The sequence below is a fragment of the Eucalyptus grandis genome, chromosome 5 (genome assembly GCF_016545825.1).
Source record: "Eucalyptus grandis isolate ANBG69807.140 chromosome 5, ASM1654582v1, whole genome shotgun sequence".
Lineage (NCBI taxonomy): Eukaryota > Viridiplantae > Streptophyta > Magnoliopsida > Myrtales > Myrtaceae > Eucalyptus > Eucalyptus grandis.
The window spans coordinates 13,744,334-13,761,715 of NC_052616.1; the positions used below are offsets into that span (position 1 = coordinate 13,744,334).

General features: G+C 41.5%; 2 protein-coding genes across 3 annotated transcripts; both read left to right on the forward strand.

Moving 5' to 3' along the window:
* Nucleotides 1-6,414: 6,414 nt before the first annotated feature.
* On the forward strand, nucleotides 6,415-11,528 carry LOC120293261 (disease resistance protein RPM1-like). Of its 2 annotated transcripts, XM_039312302.1 has the most exons (3): nucleotides 6,415-6,552; nucleotides 7,049-7,104; nucleotides 8,273-11,528. In XM_039312302.1, exon 3 carries the CDS (start codon nucleotides 8,464-8,466, stop codon nucleotides 11,287-11,289), a length of 2,826 nt encoding a protein of 941 aa, XP_039168236.1. In that variant the 5' UTR covers nucleotides 6,415-6,552; nucleotides 7,049-7,104; nucleotides 8,273-8,463; the 3' UTR covers nucleotides 11,290-11,528. The 2 variants fall into 2 exon arrangements, with proteins under 2 accessions (XP_039168236.1, XP_039168237.1); XM_039312303.1 differs by lacking the exon at nucleotides 7,049-7,104.
* A 124-nt stretch (nucleotides 11,529-11,652) lies between these two features.
* Nucleotides 11,653-14,566, forward strand: LOC120293654 (disease resistance protein RPM1-like). Its single transcript, XM_039313359.1, has one exon. It carries the CDS (start codon nucleotides 12,257-12,259, stop codon nucleotides 14,564-14,566), a length of 2,310 nt encoding a protein of 769 aa, XP_039169293.1. The 5' UTR covers nucleotides 11,653-12,256.
* The last annotated feature ends 2,816 nt before the right edge of the window (nucleotides 14,567-17,382 follow it).

Genomic DNA, 17,382 nt, shown 5'->3' on the forward strand with positions numbered 1-17,382 from the left:
GTCTTCGACGCCCCACCGGCGCGTGGCCGCACGCGGGGGCGCGTGCGGCCTCCCCCGGCGACGCGCCACCTACGATTCTTCTCGTCTCGTCAAGCCCAGTCGGAATTTGTGATTTAATTTTATTTTTATATAGTGAAAAATCACGAAAAATCACAAATTATGGCAAAAATCTTATGCGTTTGAGTTCTAGGGTTATGGTTGCTCTGATACCACATGTTGGACGCAAATTGCGCAACCCCAAGATCTCCATAACCAGAACAAGAACATGCATAATTGAGTAGAAAGATTAACGCACCTGTTTTGGGATCCATCGAACATAAAGTGAAAGCAGAAAAGGGATTACCCACATAGCAAGGGGATCCACGCATCAAGTCCTTCTTCTCTATTGCCCTCCGTATCACTGGCTCAATGAGGCGGCCCCCTCACATTTAGTGTTAGGTAAACGCCCCTTAGGTGAGGATACATGTGAGAATTATGGTTAGAGGAAAGACTTGAGCACTATTTATAGAGTTTCCAGCCAGTCCCCCTCATTACGGGCCAGGCTCAACTCGGCCCACACTAGCCAGCCCATATTAGACTAATTAAGAAACCTTCTATCTCACCTTAGACCAACCATGTTTTACGATAACCGTAAAAACAGTAAATTATAATATCAATTAATTTAGTCCACATTAGGAAAACTCTTACAGACTACATTAGTGAAGCAAGTTTACGAAGATGAAGAATTGAAGAAACATTTCATGGTGCGTGCTTGGATAACTCTTCCTCAATCTCCAAATATAGAAGAGATCCTCCAAGGCATGGTTCGACAAATTATGAGGGATACTGACGAATCAGTTCCTCCTCCAGAGGAAAAGGACAGGTTATGCCAAAATATGATTATCAAGGACTTGCTACAAAATACGATGTACCTGATCATTGTAGACGATGCATGGCGCATAAATGATTGGAATGCGATCAAACATGCATTGCCTAACAACACCTGTGGCAGCCAAATAATCATCACATCTAGAAGTCCTAACTTGGCATATACCTCATGCGGAGAATTCAGAGGGATGGTTTACAAGATGGAGCCACTACCAGCTGAACAGTCATGGAAGCTTTTCTGCGCAAAGACATTTCAGGGGAACTCATGCCCTCCTCATCTAGAAAAGACCTATAGGCTTATCCTAAGAAAGTGCGGGGGATTGCCACTAGCTATTGTAGCCATCACTGGTGTTTGGTTTCAATAGACACGAGAAAAAAGAATGGATGTGATCTGGTTCATCGTAGTCTTCATACTGAAATCGATTGCAACGACAAATTCAAAGCCTTGAAGAGAGTCCTTTCACTTAGTTTTGATGACCTGCCATACTACTTGAAGTCCTGTTTCTTGCTCGAGTGTATTTCCCAAGGGTTACCTCATTAAGCGTGGGCGATTAATTCGATTATGGATTGCAAAAGGATTTGTAGACAAGAAAGAAGGCATGACGGTAGAAGAAGCAGCCCAAGACTACTTCAATGAGCTCCTGAGCAGAAGCCTAATAGAGATGGCTGTTAAAACAAGCTATGGAAGGATTGAGTATTGTCGTATCCATGATTTTCTGCTAGATATTTGTTGATACCTAAATTTTGCCGACCCGGTCATTCATTTATTAAATATGAAATTAGGATTAATTTTTAACCCCTAAACAAAAATATTAGTGTTAAATTGCATAACATATAGTTTTAGGAGCATTTATTTTATTTTTTATTATTAGTGCATTTGCATTGGACCGGTAACGGATGGGTTTGAATTTATGGTTTTGAGCTTTAATTTGATGAGTTGGACTAAGCCTATGAAAAGAGAGAATTGGCCCAAGCCCGTTGTTTTGTGATGACCAAAAATTGACTTACGAGGAATGACAATTAGATATTTTTAGAAAATCTTTCATATATTCATGCGGTATATACATTGAGTGATATATTTCACAACGGATTGGAAGATTTCAAATGAAATATCAAATAATAAGAGGGAATATTGCACATGAGGCATATATTGAGCGGTATATTCTGTCTCAAAACAAGAATGATTGCATGGTCAATGATGATTTCATGCGTGAGCCGAAAAGGAAAGGATCAGACTTATATAATATTTTATGGTATTTTCTTTCCTTGGTGGGGCCTCATTACTTTGCATATAAACAGGGAGGCCACACATTAAATACACGGTCACAAAGAGAGATCGGCGTCATTACAAAAGGAGGGGGTCGAAGCAGAGAAAGGAGAGAGAGAGAGAGAGAGAGAGAGGCAATACTAAGGGGAGGAAGACTTCTTTTTTTCACGAAAGTGGCGATAGAGAAAAGTCAAAATACCATTCCAGTCTTCTTTTGGTCATTGAGCGACCTCAGTTCTTCATTCGCCAACGCATAGCTGTGTTCCGCCACCATCACTCCAACCTCGACGGCAAAGTTGCTGTCCACGACGCTCGCTCTTCTTCTAACAACACCGCTTCTTCTTCTGATGACACTGCTGCACTGATCTCTCACTTGTAAAGTACCACCCCGGGATCCTTTTTGGTGTCCATGAATTACCCCACGAGCAACATCACTCCAGGCGACCACAATTGGAGAAACAACAAACGGTGTGTTGCGGAATATGGACAAGCGAATCGCATAAAATTAGTTGGAAGGAAAGAAAGGGAATCGGACACCGGATTTACGTGGTTCGGTCCGAATATCGGAACCTACGTCCACGAAGAGAGCAATACGGAATTCCACTATAGAAACAAGCGATGCACCGAAGATTACAATTGGTCGAGCACTCAATACACTCTCAGTGTTTCCTAGCCCCAAATTACACCTAAATAACTGACACAGTGTTTAGCCCATCATAATTTTCAATGAAACCTCACTCAAGGAATTAAATAAATTCTATTCGCAAAAATTTAACTGGCTAAAACATTCCGCTATAATTACAACAAGAAAATTCCTCATGAGGAGAACTCTCTGCACTCTTCTACAGTCTCAGAGCTCTCTCTTTCGGCCACCGAAAAAACTTTGGAGTGCGCCTCTTGTCTTCAAATGTCATCTCCTTTTATAGGAGAAACAAGACAAAAAAAAATGGACTCAATAAATGGCAACAACGGCAGCCGCGAGACAAATCCTCTACAGCAACGGCAGCGCCCTCTCCATTTTTCATGGCCCTCTCCATTTTCCATGGCATGCATGTGTCACGGACAATGATTCTCCCATACCCGTGAACCCTTGGGAGTGAAGCTTGGGGTTATCGAGTGAAGAGCGAGGGCGCAGAGAGGATGAACACAACTAGTCCGTGAGAGTGGCGTTAGAACGGTTGGTGCTAGGAGTTCTAGAATAGAAGGATAATATTTCTTAGGAGCTCTGAAGGCGAGGTTGGCCTCTCGTGCACAAATTGGTCAGGAGCTGATGCCACTCTCCTAATGAGGTCATGACAGGCCGAAACCAGTTGTTGAGCCTAAAGAGATCTGATATCTCACTCGATGAACTAAACACCCAAGCAGAGAATATAAAAGAGCTATTCGATGTATTGTTCACTGAAACGACTATAGAATGAAGGCCGGCCTGGCGAATTCCGCTCACCAGGTGCCACATGGTTAATCCACGACCAAGGAAACCACCGACCCGTAACAAATGGTATCAAAGCGGGGATCCCTCCAATAAGTGAATGATTCAGGGGAAAAGCCTATGGTCTTCCCGGTCCTATGAGGGCAAAGAGTGATCGCCGAGGCCAGAGGGTGCTCGGATAACGTGCGGCTCTCGTCTAGCTTCTGGGATGGTAATGGGAGTATAGGAAGGAACTGAATTGCTTGTTGAATGGGGATAACGTTCCTAGATCAATGGGGCAAATTTTAAGAAAAGGTCTACGATCATATTTCCACCAAAGGGGACCCTCTGTTGGCTTGCTGAGATCAGGAGGAGCTTAGTAGACGAAAGAAGGTGATGCCATAGAGATGCAGTTAGCTAGGGGTGCCACACTTATCGAGGAGCATAAGTGACAAGAGATTCGCGAACAGCTTTGATCGAGGGAAGCAAGCAATGGAGTGGAGTGACTTGTTTTGTTGAGTGAGCGTTGCCATCTATGTAAGTCCCAAGGAGTGGTAGTGATGGTTAGGCAAACACAAGGAAGTGACAGAATAACCCGCAACGAGAGCGTTGCGGAATTGGAGTGGGGGAATTTGTCATAGTTCGTGATTCTCTCATACCCGTGAACCCTTAGGAGTGAAGCTTGGGGTTATCAAGTGAAGAGCGAGGGCACAGAGAGAATGAACACAACTGGTTCGTGAGAGTGGCGTCCAGACGGTTGGTGCTAAAAGTTCTAGGATAGAAGGATAATATTATTTAGGAGCTCTAAAGCGGGGTTGGCGTCCTGTGCACAAATTGGTCGAGAGCTGATGCCGCTCTCCTGATGAGACCATGGCAAGCCGAAACCAATTATTGAGCCTAAAGAACTAAACACCCAAGCGGAACTGGGCGTGGTACGATATAGTATAAAAGAGCTATTCGCCATATTTTTCACTGAAATGACTATAGAAGGAAAGCTGGCCTGGCGAATTTCGCTCACCAGGTGCCACACGGGTTAATCCGCGGTCAAGAAAACTACCAACCCGTGACACATGCATGTGCATGCATTAATGAGGGGAGGAAGACTATAGCCGTTCTTATGGAAACTACCAACCCGTGACACATACTTGTGCATGCATTGATGAGGGGAGGAAGACTATAGCCGTTCTTACACAGGGCCCTTCCTTCCTCTCTCTTCAATTATTTATTTCCCTTTAGTCACCATCGTGACTTTTCCAAGATGAAAAATAAAATTCTTTACCAGGAGTTGCACTCCACTTTCGGCTACATGGTGTGGCCAACAAGAAGGGGTCCCTCTTCATTTATTGAGAAGCTTCATGAGAGTCGAACTCGCAAGTTCTTTCTGCTGCTTTCCTTGTCTCCATTCTTCCTTCTCCCTTTCGCATGCAGAGCATTTAATGTAGAGAGTCCGGCCAGCGTACAAAAAACGCAGATGATCACAAAAGTCCAACTTGGACTGCTTTAATTTTTTATATTTATTATGAGTTCAAATTAATTTTAACGCCGTGATTGTTGGATTTATCATGGCCTGATCCAAAGGCAAGCTTCAAGCGGAGGTTTCTGGTCTTGATCTTCGCGGCTTGGGCAGCAAATTCGTTGAGTAAAAATCTGGTAAGAAAAAGAGGATGTTCAAGCGGCAAGATTTGTTCTTTTCATCTTTTTGACCGGTTAGGAGCTTGAATAAAAATATACATGCAAAGAGTCCTACACGGGAATAAGTTTTCTCGTTGCCATCGTTTCTCCATAATCTCTTGCCGCCGCACCTCGAAGTTCTGTTTTGCAGATTTCTTAAGCCATGAGCAGCACTTTCCTTCGGCCAGCTAGTCCATCGAATCATCACAAGGCAGCCTACCCAAGACATCCATCGGCCAATATTGACACGTCTTCAGTCCATCAATACTAAGAGGACAAGTTCTGGCAGCTTATCCATCCTCACGGTCAAAGACGAGTTTAATTTTGCAGGTCATCCAAGTGTGTCCATTGACCACCGAACCAAGGATTTGCTGGTGATCTCCCTCCCATCACCACAAGTCGTCTTCAAATACCATCTTACCGAGTCGAGACCAAGCACTCTTTCTCCGCGTTGCCGGCCTGGTCGAAACAATCACCACCGTGACCCGTCCTTGCTAGCCAAATGCCGGTCATCCGCCGAGCCCCATCCACAAGCTATGATCCAGTCCGATTCCGATCCAAATTACGCATCTTCAAATTAGATAACAATCTTTATCCAATTCAATTGGAATATTCCATTCCTTAATTCGGATTGATTGTTATTCGATTATGTGACATTTGAAATATTATATGTGTCTAATTAGGATTTATTGATAAAGTTGATTTAATTACTAATTTGATCCGTAAAAATGTCGGATCATTTTTTAATTATTTCGACTTATTACTAGATAATTGCGTTGCCCAAGATTGTGATAATCTTTCATTTGAGCCGTGAGACGACGGATCATTTTTTTATTATGTTTGATTCTGAGTAAGTGCCTTATCAAGATTACAATATCTGTTAATCTAAGACACAAGATGATAAATTATTTTTTTGGATATTGTAATCTTTTATTTGAACCTTGGTTGATATCATTAATGGTATTGCTATGTTTGAAATTTTGTTTAAATATCATATCATTTAGATTGCATGATAAAAATAAAAAAGAGAGAGAAGGCTGAACAGTCAAAAGAAGAAAGAGAAAGAAGAAGGAGAGAGACCAAGAGTCTTTAGTCTTTAGGAGAGAGGAAGAAAAAGAAGAGAGAGAGAGAGAGGGGGGGGGACAGAAAGAGAAAGAAAAAGGAGGAGATAAAAGGGAAAAGAAGGAAAGAATGAGAGAGAGGCACGACCAGAGAGCTCGTGCAAGGGAAAGAAAGGAAAGAAAGGAGAAAGAGAAGAAGGAAAAAGAGAAAAAGGGCTTTGCGCGTTCTCGCCATAGGAGCCTCGCCAAGCTAATTTGACTGCATATCACAACGCTCAGTAAGCACTCTCGCCTCCCGTTCATTCAATCAGAGTAATTTCGGGCTTAGGGCTTGAAATTTGGAATTATTAGAGATTCATGCAGCGAAATTCGATTATTAAGTCATTGAGTATGTATATAGAAATGATAGTTTAGGATGTTGTGAAACTGTACGATTTTACGGATCTTATAATTTGCCTAAAACAAAATTTCGAAGTTTCTTGCGAGTGATGAATAATGCGCGTCCAGGACTTTGGGGCTGTATTTTGTCGGTTTTTGGCTTGATTTTGGAAGGATCAAGTTACGTAGTATGTTGAAAGAGCTTTCTATTGACTGTATGAATATATCGATGGAAAAAGTTATAACGTGACCCAAGTTTCACACTTAAGCCTCGTGATATATGCGATTTGTTAGTGCGTAGGTGTCGTTTTATCGAGTATAAGTATAATTTAGTCAAATCATTAGTTGAGATAGCGTTTTACTTAGTTTTGATGATATTTCCCGCTTATATGATAGGATTACGAGTTCGTTGATTCACATGAGCCTTGTTATTTGGTTTGGGGCACATTCAGGTGAGTGGTCTTATCTCTTCTAAGAATTTATAAAGTCATGTTTTCAAAATTATAAAGATTTGATAGATATGAAATATAAATAAGCATATTTGTTGCATAAAAATTGAACCGAGCATCTACTACATTTTGCTATTTGTGAATTGTGTAAAAAATGGTTAGTGGAAAAATATATTCAGTTTGAGGAACGAAATTGAGAAATATTATGTATTTTGGGTTTGCGAAACCTTTTTACGAAAAGCTCTTTGAGTATGGACTATGGAATGTTATGTATATCGATTTGTGAAATTATTTATGACATGCATTTGATTTGACCGATTTATGAAACGAGTCTTGAAATGATTTAAGAAATGTTTTACGAAAAATATTTCTGGTGAATGAGCCGGATTACAGAAAGATTATGTGTTTTGATTTGTGAAATCGATTTATGATATATATTTTGGTTTGGCTTTGTGAATTATGGAGGTTGTTGTAGATCTATGTTGATGCTCAATATGGTTGTGAGCCCGAGAAGGGGCTTATGGGTATGCGTATACTAGTTTAGGATATCCTTATGGGTCGAGCCACCGGCTCATAATAGGTGAAGACCTTGCCAAAGGGAGAATCTTGGTCGCCTAGTCACTAGGCGTTGTGTCGTGATCATGGTTTGATATTAAGCAACAGATTAGTCAATGGAGTGGACCATTAACATGTGATATGAGTTTAATTGATGGAATAAACCATTGACATGTGATTTAAGTTTAGTCGATGGAATGGACCATCGACGTGTGATTTGAGATTAGTCGTTGGAATGGACCATTGACATGTGATTTCCTATGAGATTGATCAATGGAATAAACTCTTGATGTGTGGCATGAGATTAACCAATGGAATGGACCATTGGCATGTGAGTTAATGAGATTGATAAATAAATTGGACCATTTATGTTTTTTTTTTTTTTTTTTGGTAAAAATTGGACCATTTATGTTTGTTTTGATATTATTGTGAAATGAATATGTTGAAACGTATGTAACTTTTCTCTTATTATATGTTTATTATATTCTGGATTTAGGTTAAAAGAGTTGTGGTTTAGTTTTGTGAATATGCATAATGGTCGCTCGATCCGCTTACAAAAAATGCACTACTCACTAAACTGTGATTGTTTACTCATCTATTTTATTATCTTTTTCAGGTTCCTCAACTAGTAACGAGTAATATGAGAGCAATATTGACAACGGGACTTTTGAGAATTGAATTTTGGTAGTTTGAGACTATGTCCTTTGGGTAAAAGGACAGCCGTATCATCCCCATTCTTGATGGTTTTGGGGTGTAACAATACCAGCTAGTTTATTCTCCAGAACTTCGATATCTGCAAAATAGAGCATGGCAGATTTCGCAGTAAACTGCCTACTTGCAAAGCTCAAGGACTTTCTAGAGAATGGGGTTCTATTGGGAGGTGCCGAGGAAGAAGCTACTTTAGTGAAGAGGCAATTGGAGTACGTCTGGGCATTCCTGAGGAGTGCAGATTCCCTGGAAGAGAGTGACGAGGAAGTCAAAGTTTGGGTGAAGCACCTGAGAGAAATCGCATATGACACTGAAGACGCTCTTGATGAGTTCAAACTTCTCCTTGCGCATGATCATGGAATTGGTATTCCCGGTCTTCTATCCAAGTTGTCCTGCTGTATCAAGAACATGAAAGGTCGATACCGAATTGCTTCGGAGATGAAATCCATCAATGCCAGAATCAAAAGCATCTTCGATGGACACTGGAGAGTCCGAGACAAATTAAATAAAGTCGAACATCGCTATGGCTCTAGTAAGCCAGACGACACATGGCAGGACCAGCGAGGGAATGCTCTTCTTTTAGACAAAGCTGAGCTCGTGGGCATCAGTGAACCGACAAAAAGGCTGGTCGGCTGGCTGATTGAGGGCGCTTCCACTCGGCACCTAATCTCAGTCGTGGGGATGGGAGGACTGGGGAAAACTACATTAGTGAAGCAAGTTTACGAAGATCCAGAAGTGAAGAAACATTTCATTGTACGTGCCTGGATAACTCTTTCTCAATCTCCAAATATAGAAGAGATCCTCCAAGGCATGTTTCGACAAATTATGAGGGAGACCGAAGAACCAGTTCCTCCACTAGAGGACAACAAGGACAGGTTATGCCAGAAGATGATTATCAAGGACTTGCTACAAAAAGCAAGGTACCTAATTGTTGTAGATGATGCGTGGCGCATAAATGATTGGGATGCGATCAAACATGCATTGCCTAACAACATCTGTGGCAGCAGAATAATCATCACATCCAGGAATTCCGATTTAGCACATACCTCATGCGCGGAATTTAGGGGTATGGTTTACAAGATGGAGCCACTGTCAGATGAACAGTCATGGAAGCTTTTCCGCGCAAAAACATTTCAGGGGAACTTGTGCCCTCCTCATCTAGAGGAGACGTGTGGGCTTATTCTGAGAAAGTGTGAGGGGTTGCCACTTGCCATTGTAACTATCGCTGGTGTTTTGGTTTTAAAAGACACAAGAAAAAAGGATGAATGGGATTTGGTACTTCGCAGTCTTTTTACTGAAATCAATTGCAACGACAAGTTCAAAACCTTGAAGAGAGTCCTTTCACTTAGTTTTGATGACCTGCCATACTACTTGAAGTCCTGTTTCTTGCACTTAAGCGTATTTCCCAAGGGTTACATCATTGACTGTGGGACAATATTTCGATTATGGATTGCAGAAGGATTTGTAGACAAGAAAGGCGGCATGACGGTAGAAGAAGTAGCCCAGGAGCACTTCAGTGAGCTCCTGAACAGAAGCCTGATAGAGGTGGCTGTTACAACATACGATGGAAGGATGAAGTTTTGCCGTATCCATGATCTTCTGGTGGATATTATTACTTCAAAGTCAAGCAACCAAGGCTTTGCAGAAACAGCCATAGAAAAACAGCCTAATTGGCCAGACAAAGTTCGTCGCCTATCTATACAAAACAGCCCGCAAGCTATACAACAGAAAAGGTCATTGTCTCAACTTCGTTCATTACACATGTTTGGGGCAGAGAGATCTTCCATGGATGCTGTTCTAGGTAGTGAAATGAGACTACTCACTGTTCTGGACTTGCAAGCTGCTCCTTTGACAAGGTTCCCAGCTAAACTTGCTGAGTGGCGCTGCCTGAGATATCTAAGCTTCAGGTACACCAAGGTGAGAACTGTTCCAAATTCCATAGGGAACCTTCAAAACCTAGAGACCCTAGACCTCAAGCACACGTATGTCACAGAATTGCCAGTTGCAATCTTGAAGCTCGGACGACTTCGCCATCTACTCGTATATCGTTATTCAGACACACCATATTCATGGTGTAAGTATTCATGGTGTAAGTACGGCTTCAAGTCCCCAGGAGAAATAGGGTCTCTACAGTCCCTGCAAAAGCTCTGCTCCATAGAAGCAGGTGGTGGCAGAAACAGCAGCTTAATGAGAGAGATAGGAAAGTTGAAACAATTGAACAGGTTAGCCATCTTTAATTTGAGAAGAGAAGATGCACGGGAATTGTGCTCGTCGATCGAAAAATTAACAAAGCTTCAAGCAATATCTGTAACTTCAGTGAACGAAAATGAGATTATTGATCTACAACAGCTCTCTGCTCCACCTCCATTTCTCCAGAGAATTTACTTGACAGGACGTCTGGAGGCATTACCACGTTGGATATCTTATCTTGATAGCCTAATGGTATTGCGACTGAAATGTAGTCAGCTAAAGGATAATCCACTGTCGTCTCTGGGGAATTTGCCAAATCTTGTGCATCTACACTTGATTCGAGCTTATGAAGGAACCAAGCTGCGTTTCAATGCCAACAACTTTCTGAAGCTACAGTTTCTGGGCCTTGTTTGTTTTGACAAACTCAAATGCGTGGAAGTGGAGAAGGGATCAATGTCTTGTCTTGAGAAGTTGATTATTGCGAATTGTAAGCTAATGGAGGAGCTTCCATCGGGTGTTGAGCACCTGGAAAAGCTGACAGTGCTGCAGTTCATTGACATGTCTGATGAGTTCGTGAAGAAACTCAAGAGAGATGGACAAGACGACGATTGTTACCTGAAAGTGGCCCAATTTCCAGAAGTATATTATGGATACCGGAGATGTGGGGGATGGGACGCCCTGCTTACCAAGACATTGTGTGAGAGAAGCGTTGAATTTCCTCCATGCTCGAAATGAGCGGCTGAGCCTGGGACGCAGTTTGATTGAATGACTGCAATTCTAGATAATCGTTGACGCTTTGTGATAGAAGTTTAAAAGCATATTGTGTAATATTTGACTTGGTCAAAAGGCATATAGCCTCCGCCCGACCAAAAAAAAAAGGCATATAGCTTTGACGTGGTCAAAGAAAGGGAGCAGTATTTAAGAGCACACGCGAAAAGAGAAAGGGAAAGGAAACCAGAAGGAAAGAAAGAAAAGGAAAAGGAGCACACAATACGGAAGCAATTATCTGAGGTGACAGTGCAAAGCCTTGTCCCGCTATAAAGTTCTGTATGAAATCAAGTTGCTTCTTTACCATCGGCCGATTCTTTTACTCAATGAAGCTAGCTTTAGAAAGCTTTAACACAATGGTATTCAGAAACAGAATAGTTTGCCTGCAAACGTTCAGTGACTTTCACTGGAAGCAATTATCTGAAATCAATAGCCCGCCGATGGCCATTCAAGAATGAGTCACTCTCATTAACATTAGTATAAAGGTATATTCAGCACATGCAATTAACTTGCCTAGCAAGCAAAAATTTTGATTAGAACCATATCAGAAGTTTCCGTATATAAAACATGAGTGAATTGGAAAATAAGGAACTTTCTTATCATTTCCTTTTCCTTTGAAAAGTCAAACATCTATCTTAATAAAAGTTTCACAGAGTTAGGTATACTAGTACACAAACCAAGCAAATTAAGTAGCACGCAATCATACTAAAAGATATCAATAATGGTTATTTTCAACTTAGTAAATAGAAAGAGTGTAAGGTTCTTTAATTTGTTAAGCGGGGTGTGCATCTTGACCAGACAGCCATGAAGTGATGGATGACTAGACATCAAAAGCTTGACCATTTCCACACCAAACCCCCAGCCTGTGCAATCGCTATGTTAGAGGATACCAGCTAGTGTATTCTCCGGAGCTTCGATATATGCAAAACAGAGCATGGCAGAAATTGCGGTAAACTACCTACTTGACAAGCTCAAGGACTTTCTAGAGAATGGGGTTCTATTCAAAGGTGCCGAGGAAGAAGTTACTTCAGTGAAGAGACAATTGGAGTACATAAGGGCATTCCTGAGGGTTGCAGATTCCCTGGAAGAGAGTGATGAGGAAGTCAAAGTTTGGGTGAAGCAGCTGAGAGAAATCGCATACGACGCTGAAGATGCTCTTGATGAGTTCAAACTTCTCCTGGCGCATGATCATGGAATTTGTTCTCCTGGTCTTCTCTCCAAGATGTCCTGCTGTATTAAGAACATGAAAGGTCGGTACCGAATTGCTTCGGAGATGAAATCCATCAACTCCAGAATCAGAAACATGTACGACGGACACTGGAGAATCCATGACAAATTAAAAGCCGAACATCGTTATGGCTCTAGTAAGCCAGATGACACATGGCAGGACCAGCGAGGGAATGCTCTTCTTTTAGACAAAGCTGAGCTCGTGGGCATCAGTGAACCGACAAAAAACTTGGTCGGCTGGCTGATTGAGGGTGCTTCCAAGCGGGAAGTAATCTCAGTTGTGAGGATGGGAGGACTCGGGAAAACTACGTTAGTCAAGCAAGTTTATGAAGATCCAGAAGTGAAGAAACATTTCATGATACGTGCTTGGATAACTCTTTCTCAATCTCCAAAAATAGAAGAGCTCCTCCAAGGCATGGTTCGACAAATAATGAGGGAGACCCAAGCACCAGTTCCTCCTCTGCAGGACAACATGGATACATTATGCCAGAAGACTATTATAAAGGACCTGCTACAAAAAGCAAGGTACCTGATTGTTGTAGATGATGCGTGGCGCATAAATGAATGGGATGTGATCAAACATGCATTGCCTAATAACAGCTGTGGCAGCCGAATAATTATCACATCCAGGAATTCTGATTTAGCATATACCTTATGCGGAGAATTCAGAGAGATGGTTTACAAGATGGAGCCACTACCACCTGAAGAGTCATGGAAGCTTTTCTGTGCAAAGACATTTCAGGGGAACTCCTGCCCTCCTCATCTAGAGGAGACCTGTAGGCTTATTCTAAGGAAGTGCGAGGGATTGCCACTTGCTATTGTGGCCATCAGTGGTGTTTTGGTTTCAAAAGACACGAGAAAAAAGGGTGATTGGGATCTGGTTCATCGAAGTCTTCGTACTGAAATAGATTGCAATGATAAATTCAGAACCTTGAGGAGAGTCCTCTCACTTAGTTTTGATGACCTGCCATGCTACTTGAAGTCCTGTTTCCTGCACTTGAGCGTATTTCCCAGGGGTTCCCTCATTAGCTGTGGGAGATTAATTCGATTATGGATCGCAGAAGGATTTGTAGACAAGAAAGAAGGTATGATAGTAGAAGAAGCAGCCCATGACTGCCTGTATGAGCTTCTGAACAGAAGCCTGATAGAGGTGGCTGTAAAAACAAGAGATGGAAGAATCCGGTTTTGCCGTATCCATGATTTTCTGCTGGATATTATTACTTCAAAGTCAAGTAACCAAGGTTTTGCAGAAACAGCGATGGAAAACAATCATAAATGGCCGGATAAAGTTCGTCGCCTATCAATACAGAACAGCATGCAAGCTACACAACAGAAAAGGTCATTGTCTCAACTACGTTCTTTATACATGTTTGGGGTAGAGAGATCTTCCGTGGATGCTGTTCTAGGTAGAGAAATGAGACTGCTCACTGTTCTGAAGTTGCAAACAGCTTCTTTGACAAAGTTCCCAGCTCAAGTTGCTGAGTGGCGCCACCTGAGATATCTAAGTTTCAGGTACAGCAAGGTGAGAACTGTTCCATGTTCCATAGGGAACCTTCAAAACCTAGAGACTTTAGACCTTAAACACACGTATGTCACAGAATTGCCAGTTGCGATCTTGAAGCTACAACGACTTCGCCATCTACTCTTATATCGTTATTCAGGCCCAGCTTCCTTATGGTTCAAGAATGGCTTCAAGTCCCCAGAAGGTATAGGGGCTTTACAGTCCCTGCAAAAGCTCTGCTCCATAGAAGCACGTGACAATAGAAACAGCAGCTTAATAAGAGAGCTTGGAAAGTTGAAAGAATTGAATAGGTTAGGCATCGTGAAGTTGAGAAAAGAAGATGCGAGGGAATTGTGCTTGTCGATTGAAAAATTAACCAAGCTTCAAGCAATATCTGTAAGTTCAGTCGATGAAAATGAGATTATTGATCTACAATCCCTCTCTTCTCCACCTCCGTTTCTCCAAAGAATCTACTTGACAGGACGTCTGGAGGCATTACCACATGTCATCTCTTGATAGCCTAATGGTATTGCAACTGATATCTAGTCAGCTAAAGGACAATCCATTGTCGTCTCTGGGGAATTTGCCTAATCTTGTGTATCTCGAGTTGTTTCAGGCTTATGAAGGAACCAAGTTGTGTTTTAATGCCAACGGCTTTCTGAAGCTACAGGTTCTGAGCCTTCATTGTTTTGACAAACTCAAATGCGTGGAAGTGGAGAAGGGATCAATGCCTTGTCTTGAGAAGTTGTTTATAGCGAATTGTAAGCTAATGGAAGAGCTGCCATCGGGTATTGAGCACCTGGAAAAGCTGACATTGCTGCGGTTTATCGACATGCCTGATGGGTTAGTGAAGAAACTTAAGCGAGATGCACAAGACGATTATTACCTGAAAGTGGCACATGTTCCAGAAGTATATTATGGTCACCGGAAAGATGGGAGATGGGATGTTGTCATGCTTACGAAGGCATTTGTATGAGGAGCCTCAAATGTTCTCCATGCTCGAAATTAGTGGCTGAGCCTAGAATGTAGTATAACACTTCTCATGAGGTATGAGTGATTGAATGATTGAAATTCTAGAAAATAGTTGTTATTATGTGATAAAAGTTTAAACGCACGGTCTAAATTAAACATGGGGTCTGCAAATGACTTTTGGTAGCTGGTTCGCATTATTCTGCAGCTGTGTTTTACTCAGAAAAGAGAAGGGTCAAGTGGGATGGTGTATATTCAGCTTTGAACTTCTTGGAGTGTGTGCAGAATTAAGATGAAATTATGCTAGTATGAGAAACCAATTACATGTTTATAACCACTATGTGATAATTTGAATATTTCTATTTTGGGTTTGGCTCAAATGGGACGTGTTCAGTCGTTACAATCTTACTTATAAATCGCTTAAGAAGACCTTTTTCATGTGATGCAAGACTTGAGGTGTTGCAACTAGAATTACTTTCGTCCAGGAAGTCTCAACATTGCTCTTCTCACGAACGGCATCCTCAGTAGGCATAGAAAAAGAAAGACGCAAACCTTAACCCATCTTCACTGTGTTGGTTTCAAACAAATGCCAACCCTCCTGGAGTTCACTGAATTTCACCTCTGAGGGTTTTGCTGCCTTGACCATGACTAGTCTGTTGGGTTGTATAGTTGTATAACGTCTTTACAGCATACAAGGCATTCAATTCCTATACCTTTTGCAACATTTTCAACAGCACTCTGTCATTTCCAAACTATTGGGCTGACTTATCCACAAAAGGACTGGTGTCCACGATATGAAAATGAGGAGAAGTTGCTGTCTCGGTGTGAAAGAATACCGCAAAAGCTTCTCGCTAAGGCTCTCATCCTTTTCGCTGAGTAGTCTTATGTTGAAAATGCTGTCGACGAGATCATATCAACTAGCCATTCAAAAAGACCATAATACGTGTAGTTTATAAACAATTCAATGAAGTCAGTTATGAGAATGTCGAGCATTAACAATCAGTGTCACATAGAAAATTATTTTATTAATTGCAAAACTTCCCGCCATGCCAAAAAATGTTCTCCATTACATCGTCAGAGATAATTACATTTCTGACAGCTTTTAGAGTAGCCAAATTACATAAACCGACCCGCCACACCCTATGAAGGATAACCAACAAAACTGGAATCTTCAACCGACCGAAACCTCAGCTTCCAGATTCACTGGTTTCAGGGATAATCCTCTCAGCGCCAGAATTGTCCACCTTGATTAAGCTCCACTTAAGTAAGCCAAAACTCCCATCTAATGCATCCATCATCCCAAAAAGCCGAGCAGGGGTTGCTTGCTCAGTTTTTCAGCTGGCTTCAATAAATGCTGATGCCCTCAAACATTTAACACTTGGTTTTTCGAGGGCTCTTAAGAGACATGATTGCCTAAATAAGCATAAACTCTTCATTTCAATGCTCTTCCCAATTCAACGACCTCAGATTCCCTCATTTGCCTGTGCATGCTGTCTAGCTGCATAATCCTAATGTTTCTTTGGGACATCCGGTTACCTACGTTAACAGTCAAGCTGGCCAAATCTCTGCCGTTTGTCAACATCTGTAAGCTAGCAGTAGAATACGCATGGTTGGACACAAGTTGGTTGAGAAAGATCAAAGCTTCCTGCATCAGCAGGCTCCTGAGAAATAGTACAAGTTAGTACACGAGAAAGGAAGCCAAGAAAAACTAAGGCTCCACTTGTTGGATGAAAAATAAATGATTTTGACCACTTATATTGCTTATAAAGATAAATGGACAAAAATGTCTTCATCATTCATGATTTTTTGATATAAGTTATTGTCGATGATGATGTAAATATTTTCATTGCCCAATTATTTCAAGTGATTCAAGCAATTATTATTTAAAATATTTTCCAAATCACTTCCACGATATAAACGGAGCCAAAGTCAACAGCTTGGGTCTCTCCATACTACCTCGTGTATGGGTTGTCACATTCTCCACCCTTTACGGCATAGGGCCTACACCCTTTAAGGACCTTAGGCCTATAAATATATATATATATATCCCAAGCCTTATATGTATATGTAAACCCAAGCCTTATAAACTAATCCATAACTCCTCTCTAAGTAATGTGGGAAAGGAGACATGTGCTTAGCGTCGCTTGCGTACTGCTGAGGCAATTTTAGTCTGTCTCTTCGTACTGCCCCGAGTCTGGGTCATCACAGTTTTTCTCTATTTGATTATTCATTTGTTAGATAGTTAAATTCAACACCTTAGTCATATGGCATTGCCATTACCTTTGAGATTTGAAGGTGTTTGTGCTTGCATTTACAGCATGTTATTCTCGAAATACTAGTTGATTATCAGTAATGTAAAATCA

What these genes read in the sequence shown, in the direction of transcription:
- LOC120293654 (XM_039313359.1), top strand. Translation starts at nt 12,257, where the DNA reads ATGGCAGAAATTGCGGTAAACTACCTACTTGACAAGCTCAAGGACTTT.
- LOC120293261 (XM_039312302.1), top strand. Translation starts at nt 8,464, where the DNA reads ATGGCAGATTTCGCAGTAAACTGCCTACTTGCAAAGCTCAAGGACTTT.